Source organism: Ostreococcus tauri (assembly GCF_000214015.3).
Source record: "Ostreococcus tauri WGS project CAID00000000 data, contig chromosome 02, whole genome shotgun sequence".
In the NCBI taxonomy this organism is placed as follows: Eukaryota; Viridiplantae; Chlorophyta; class Mamiellophyceae; order Mamiellales; family Bathycoccaceae; genus Ostreococcus; species Ostreococcus tauri.
In genome coordinates this window covers 172,447-180,804 of record NC_014427.2, presented here as the reverse complement: position 1 = coordinate 180,804, position 8,358 = coordinate 172,447, and the positions used below count along the sequence as shown (strand labels likewise).

Here is an 8,358-nt window from a genome sequence, read left to right as displayed (position 1 = left end):
CGAGTTATGAAGAATTTTCACGTTTCTTCATAACTCGGGACGAGTCAATCCTTGAATTAATTTCGAGGGGGTCGAGTTAGGCCCAAGTTATGAAATTCTGCTGTTAGTCATGTGACGCATAACTCGGACAAGTGGACGTGAACGGAATCGAGTATGATTGAGATCACAGTTCATGACTCGTCAACGTGCCCGAGTTATGACGGAGTTATGAAAATTAGCTGTTAGTCATTTTCGCCTAACTAGGGTCTTAAAGTTACGACGCGCTCAGGGGGTAACAGCTATCTCTCATAACTCGGGTATTAAGTCCGAGTTATGCCCGAGTTATGAAGTTCTGCTGTTAGTCACCCTAACGTAAGTATATCGCCGGTTGGGAGAGTCCCTACATGACCGACGAGTCATGAACGTTCAATATCACAATACATTGTGTATTGTATTAGCACTGTCAGATAATTATATCACATCTACTACCGGGTGTTTCTACCTGCTGAAAATTCGTGAAAAACTTGATGCTTCAAAGTTGCATGATTTGAAGCGAAACCGACGACGTAACCACTATGCCGCGACGAAAAGCCCAAAAACGACGACAACAGACCCGTTTTGAATGTCTCGCATAGTTTCACAGCGCGCAAACCCCGACGACGCGTGGGATTACCATCGCAATTCTAACTTGCTGCTTAACAGATTACTTGTCAACGCGCCGCGCTCTAAACCCTACTTAGGGTTTAGTTGTCGCGGACAGTAACATCAATGGATCCTCACAAACGCGATCCATTGCGTGTATTCTTCCGCAAAACGCTTTAGCTGCATATCAATGACACTCCTTGAAGCGCGCACATCGACGCGATGCATTTCGAATGGCATTCGGCGCGATGAACATCTCTTAGGGTTTGGCTAAACCCTATATAGGGTTTGGAATACATCAGTTCAGTGTGACAGTGGAAGGGTAACTGCGATACAAATGATACAGCGGGCACACGTGTGAGTGTGTTGACGATGCGTAACTGCTTAATTTATGTAACGCGGAGTATATATCACTGTTTGCGAGCGGTCGGTCGTCTAAAGTTTGCGTCGCGTCACTTGATTTCACTCGTGTTTGTCACGCATCAAGTTTTTCACGAATTTTCACAAGGTGAAAACACCCGGTAGTAGTGATGTGATGTAATGATCTGACAGTGCTAAAAGGCATAATGTATTGTGATATTTGACATTTCATGACTCGTCATGCATGTAGGGACTCCTCTGAACCGGCGATATATAAAGTTTTCCAACTTTAGTTATGAACGTTACTGTTAGTCGGCCTTAGTATACTAACGTTAGTATTAATTTTTCCGTCGGCCTAACTAGTTAGTATTGGTAAGCTGAGCTGATCAATCTATGGATAGGTGGCGTCTACTCACAATATGTTCGAGTCTGTATAAAATCTGCTGAAATCGAAGAGGAAAAGAAAATCAAGTCCATGGCGTATCCAGCGTGCACCTTATCAGCTGACCGGAGCAAACGGGGTCAGGAACTATCGAGGGAACCGTGATACTTGGCCCCAACTCTAACTTCCGGTGCTCGGGGGGGGGCTATCAACTGCACGTTACATACCAGTGGAAGAGAGGAACCTACTTCAGCCGGACGGACTGTGATCGAGTTACCGGTACGACCCAACTAGACGCTACACCGACCTCCCGCGGAGAAGAAACTCACACTGGCACCTGAAATAAAATGATGACGAGTGGAAACTTGGCTTATTTCACGAAAACTCGCAACCTTCGTCTGCACCACAAGATTCACACGGTTCGTGAACTTCGTGCTGCAGTTTGTCGAACCCAACCTTCTACAGACATATCGAATGGGGCGGTCGATGAGGCTAGCGTTTGCACCTCTACGAGCGATTCAGAATCCGAACGTGTGCGGTGCGAAATTTCTAGTTCTCGTCAGTACGTCGATCGAGAAGAATTTGGGGAGCACGGAGCGGCTTTTCTATCCGGCAACTATTATCCTGTCGTCCAAGAGGTCACCGCCAGTTGCTCGTGCAACGAGCGTAAAGCCGTTGACGAGAATCCAAGTATGAGAGTTGTTGGTACTATTCCTACTGATTTTCCGCTAGGACAGTATGCGTATGTCGGACCAAATCCAAAATTCCCAGTGGAACACTACAAGCGTTGGGGTCAAGGTCCAGGACAACAGGATTTCGGTCTAGGTGTTGGCTGGCATCATTGGTTCGAAGGTGACGGTATGATATACGCCACAGACTTCTGTGCGGGTGAAAAAGTTAAATACAGAAACCGCTTTATTCGCACAACAAGCTGGGAGCGTGAAACCAAACACGGTGCGCGAATTTTTAGGCCACTCATGAACGCAGACGGTCCAACATTTCTAGCAAACGCGTTGGCTAACTTTGTGCAGAGTGGGAAGTTCATGAAGGATAGCGCAAATACAGCGTTATTGCATTTTGCCGGTCGCACTTATGCTCTGCAAGATACTTGCCCTCCTTGGGAGCTCGACGCAGAGACACTTGACACAGTCTCTGCTTCCACGTTTGACGGAAAATTGCCATGGTACGTCCCTTTCACAGCCCATCCGAAAATTCTACCATGGACGGGGGAGCTAGTTTTTTTTGGTTTCAACCCCGTGTCACCACCGCATTGTACGGTGGGCACGTTGACGCCGCAGGGCGAAGTTTCAAGCGTCAACCCGCTTTGGTCACTACCGTTTGTGGGGAGTATTTTCATGCACGATTTCTGCGTAACAGAACATTTCACGATTATTTTTGAAGGAAGCATGGATATTAAGCCTATTCGTCAAATTCTCGGAATTCATCCACTACAGTATAATGAAGGCAAAAGAGCACGGTTTGGAGTACTGAACAGAGGAGCTCGCTCCAACAATGTATCTTGGTTCAACTGCAGCTGCGCGCAAATGGTGTATCACTTCATAAACGCGTGGGAAGATAAAAATGCAAAAGGCGAACAACTGATAGTAATCGTCGGGGTACGTGAAGATGGATTTTTTCACGAGGCAATGCGGCCAAATGGGTCGAGCGCTTGGGTCCAACAGGCTGTGAGGATTGGGGACAAGATTCCGAGAGTGCACGAGTGGAAGATCAATCTCGTCACCGGCGAGGTAGCCGAGGAATATTTATTTCACGTGCCGATGGAGACGCCACGAATCAACGACAAGTTTGTTGGAATGCAAAATCGGTACGCTTACGCAGGCAGAATCTTGTTGTCTGAGCTTGAGACATCGACGCAGTTGAAGTTTGATGCTATTGTCAAGATAGACTTGCACGAGCGCAAGACGACAGTTTACGAGCACGGGCCGAATCGCTACGGCATGGAGGCGCAGTTCATTGCTCGTCCAGGAAGCGAGGAGGAAGACGACGGCTGGTTAATCATGTACGTGCATGACGAAAGTAACATGTCGGCAGATTATCAGGGGTGTACACAGTGCGTGATACTAGATGCGCGAAACTTAGAGGCTGGGCCCGTAGCCTCCATTTCGTTGCCAGAAAGAGTCCCTTACGGAGCGCACTGCATGTGGAGAGCGGACATGATACGTCCTGGAGAGACCTTCAAAGGTGCTGCACACGACACAAATGTCGTTGCAGTAGACGCCAAGATCAATCCGCAAAACCGACCAAAATTGTTCGCATTCACGGATTCTCAAAAGGGAGAGTTATTGGACGCGACTGCGCGCGGCATTTCTAGACTGGCGCTAGGACTTTTTGTCCATGGCTGGTCTCCTCGAATAGCGTTCGATGATGTCAGTAGGTATGCATTCGTGCGGGGCGCTGGGTTGAGATTGCAGGAGCTTAACGGGCTTGAAAAAGCAAGGGCGAGACAGTCAAATGCCGAGAAGATGAGCGATGGGCTCTTGATACCTACTTTAGAGCTGTACGATATCGAAGACGATGGGTCGTGTCGTTTGGTGCGAGAAGTTCTCAACATCTTGGATGTTGCTTACGTGTGCAAGCCGTGTTCCCAGCACCTCTCAAAATATAGATCCGAATTAGAACTATTACGAGGTGTTCCGACTGGTTCGGAGCAGATCCCTTACCTTCGCGATACTCGAGACGAAAGAGTCAAAAAGATTGGTCCGGATGCCATTATTCAATACCTTTACAACGAGTATCTAGATGGCGAAAAGCCATCGTTCCTTGTGTCGCTGGTAGGGTGGTTCTCAAAAGCTTCGGCAAGAACAAATAAAACGTCGGGATTCACTGGTTCGAGTACTGTGTTGGAGCAGCCATTAGTTTTCTGGGCGTACGAAGCCTCGCCCTTTTGTGCTGTCGTCAGGAAAGCTCTTTACGAGCTCGGGCTTCCGCATGTGGTACTTCCTTGCGCACGCGGCAGTATTCGAAGAGACGCGTTGTATAAGCGTGTAGGTGCGTTTCAAGTTCCTTTTCTCGAGGATCCAAACACTGGCGTGTCTTTGTTTGAGAGTTCAGACATAGTTGACTACCTAAAGAGGATGTATACATCATGAGAAGTTACGGTACATCCGCTCACGTATGAGCCGATAGATAAGTGCTACGCTGTAATAATGAACCAATCACGTGATCGTCGCTGGCGCGATTTCTTTGGGTATTCCGGGCGGCAAGTTCCAAAATCGTCTTGATGAGTCTGCATCTGAACCCATGTGTCACATCAACACAGCAGCAAGTCCCAAGCGCCGAAACGTACGTTTGAGACAGCATATCACGTCTCGCAGCAAAGGGAATCGAAAAATAAATACAACCGTGTGGTAATAACTATGGAAGAGCGGATCTCTGCGGCCTGTGCGCACTTTACCGGTCAAGGATTCCCGTATTTCCAACCGTCTACATGGGCAGAGTTGTTTGGTCAGCGTCAAGGATACAAAACTATTGCTCATAATCTCACCAACGCGTTCGATCGTATCCATTCTGCGATTCATGATGAGTTATTTTGCGTTGGAACCGATATGATTGATCGCCGGTTCGAACTGCAGGCCTTCTATTACTTTGCTTCAGCATGTACACGTGGCAAGCATCCCCATGAAATCCTGACTACTCACAAGGTGAAAACAAGACATGCTCAAACAAGAACGAAATTCGATAGCATATCGCTGAGAGGAAAGAATTTATTACTTCGTAGGCCTTACTTCATGTGCGCTGAACAAGGGAAGGTCGAGCGGACAGAGTTTGGGAGCAACTCGGCAAGCGCTGGATTGAATACACTTAACGAGCCTCCAGAGGACGTCACGGATACTAACCACATAAGATTGCAAAATGTTTCAGCAAATCGTGACTTGCCAGCATTACAGACGGACGGTTTGGCTAGTGCGCCTGTATCCACATCTATGAATTATGTGATTCAGATAAGCAGAGTTCTCTGCAGCTACAACTTACTAATGCTCTACTATCCAATGCTCTTTGGCTCTGGCCACTCTCAAGGTTGGATCTCTCAAGAAGTAGCCGAAAACCTTTTTTCGACTGGAAGGGATTGGAATCACATGTGGATGCACTTTCAATATCCATTCACAATTGCCAAGTTTATGTTATGGTCGTCTTTACGGGCACAATCAGTCCTTGAACACAATAATTCGCTTTGTAGAGTGGATTATGGTGCACCAAAAGCTCGCAGCTATTCAAAAGCACGTATCACTGAGTCAACCATGCTTGTTTGCCGCGGTTTGAGCTACTTAGAAGTTGCAAAAGTTCTGATGAAAATTAATCGCTGTTTAGCTCCTGCGGAGCATATAACTATTCTTCTTCAAAATCAAGACAATATTTACATGGTGGGCGGTTCAGCACCGGCAATTGCGATATTTCGCATCCTTGTCGAGAGTGAAATAAGACAGACACCTGACATGTTCAAATTTGGAAGTCTAAACACGACGCCTGTCATAGTCACGCTGCCATTTCATTGTGCGCAGAGATTGGTAGCGGCGAGATTTGCGCTTCTTTCAGATTTGGACCAGCGGTGGAACTACCCATCAACAATATGTGAAAACGTACGCGTGCTGACCTTGAGTGGAGCCCCATCTAGTGAACTCGCGATACTACGAATCGTTGACACCATCCTGCTCTATCCAGAAATCCATCCTGCTGGAAACATTTACAATGGCTCAGTTGTGAACACAAGCAGGTGGTGTTCACATGAGGAAATAGAAAGATACTTCACCCGTGCGGAACCGTGTAGTGCCTTTCTATTTGGAATGCATTCATCGCATCGAACACTCGTACAAGCGCAACACATAGACTCGAGTCTGATAAAAATGTTTGAGCCCGATAGTGAACATCTTGATGCTGTTACTTTTCAGCTCCTGGATATCGTACAACAGCATACGAAACCTCATACTTATGGCTCATTGATGAGTTGTGATTCAATTGTCAACGTCTTGGGGCTGTCTTCCACTCAAACGATGTGTATGATCGCCGACTTGAGTGAGCATCTGGAGCTCGACCTTCCTTCAACGCTATTATATGATTATCCTTCGGTTGATAGCATAGTGAATTTCCTCGCTAATGGACCCTTAATGTTTTCTCACAAAGCCACTGATCACATACTTAACAGCAAGGTCACCTCAGAGCCGAGTCAACAAGCTGAAATCGTGTTTTTTGCCGCGAGAAACAGTATAATAGTACACACGATGCGGGTTAATCATAACACCATGACAAAAGAGCACGATTATCACTTCAACAGTCGACTTCGATGCGGTATTATGACAATGGAAGAGCGCTCTGAATTCGATTGGCGAGTATTTGGCATTGGTAAGGCGGAGGCTATGAGCATGGACCCTCAGCAGAGACTCTTGTTGCACGTTATCAGCTGTATGACAATGCCTGATTGCAGGTCAACGCAGTCTTCTGTATTTATTGGAATCGCCTGGATGGAATACGGAAATCTCACGAGTGCTCATGATCACGATAGCTACAGCTCTCTGAATGCTACCGCACATGCCTTGAGCGTCGCATCTGGGCGTGTGTCCTACACATTTGACCTCACAGGACCTGCCATGAGCATTGATACTGCGTGTTCATCATCCCTTGTAGCGGCGCATCTCAGCCGTCATTCTGTAGCGCACGGTGAATGCGAATCAAGCTTTGCAGGTGGTGTAAACCTTATCCTCACCGAGGCAACAACTGCGATGTTTCTGCGAGCCGGTATGCTCGCACCAGATGGCCGCTGCAAGACGCTCGACACACGTGCTGATGGTTACGTCAGAGCTGAAAGCTGTGACACGTGCCTTCTGCGTGGAGCATCGCATCACAGCAGCGGCGATACACAAGTTAGTGGGACCGCGGTGAACCAAGATGGACGCACGAGCTCATTGACGGCTCCAAATGGACCATCACAGACTAGAGTGATTATGTCAGCCCTCACATGTGCGGCGGTTCAGCCCACCGCAGTGTGCGCTCTCGAGATGCACGGAACAGGAACATCACTCGGTGATCCTATTGAAATAGGTGGGGCGATGTGTATATTGAAGAGCGCAGAACACGTCGAAGTACATGCAATGAAGTCAAGAATGGGACACTCTGAGTGTGCCGCGGGTATGGGGGGACTGATTTGTACTTTGCGCGGGCTTGAATCTCGGATAAACCCGAGTATCATGCACCTGCAATCACTCAATGTGCATGTTTACGAGGCTATGTCTTTGCAGGGCGCTCACGAGAGCTCAGCCGGTATGTCGCGTTCAATGGCAGCCTCAAGTAAGTATGCCCAACATCAAGCTGCTTGCGGCGGCACCAGCTCATTTGCCTTTCAGGGTACAAATGCACACGCGATACTCTCGTCGCTGTCGCACTTGCATGGTACTGGATACAGACCGCATATTTGCTCGTTCATCAAGATTTTTTCCACCGATAAATGTTGGTTCAGAAGCCTGCCACGTGGTACGTGCCTCTCAATGACAGAAATGAGAAAACGGCTTGTCATGGTATGTCATCACTCATCTTCAACACAACTATTTGATCATTGCGTACGCAATAAGCCACTATTTCCAGCAACAGGGTACGTGCATCACATGACCCGGGTGTGCGATGTATGTGAACTAAAGACAGTCGCATTGCGCGATCTTGCAATCATACAGCCTCTGCTTTTGAGGCATCATAAACACATGGAAGCTACCGTTCACACAATCAGTGGCGTTCTGACGGTGCAAACTGCTAAAAGCGTGCACTGTCAAGCTAAGTTACAGTATCCAGCTATCGCGCGAACTGTAAGTCTGAGATGCGCGCTAATCCACAATACATCTTCCGCACAATTCCAACACGCTCATCATGGTACAGGTCAGGGTCAACTGGGAAGTGCGTGCGCCAAAGTCTGCAGTGCTTCATCAGCGTTGCATTCCGAGGATGGAATACCTGCCATCATCGATACCGCACTGCAACTCGGTACTGGAGTC

General features: G+C 47.7%; 1 protein-coding gene across 1 annotated transcript, besides 1 other annotated feature; it reads left to right on the top strand.

Annotated features, from left to right (window-relative positions):
• Positions 1-1,710: 1,710 nt before the first annotated feature.
• OT_ostta02g00730 (Thioredoxin-like fold) lies at positions 1,711-4,473 on the top strand (the record flags this gene model as incomplete). Its single annotated transcript, XM_003074772.2, has 1 exon — positions 1,711-4,473. The coding sequence occupies one exon, from the start codon at positions 1,711-1,713 to the stop codon at positions 4,471-4,473; it is 2,763 nt and encodes a 920-aa protein (XP_003074820.2).
• A 267-nt stretch (positions 4,474-4,740) lies between these two features.
• Positions 4,741-8,358: part of a sequence feature (OT_ostta02g00720) that runs on past the window's edge.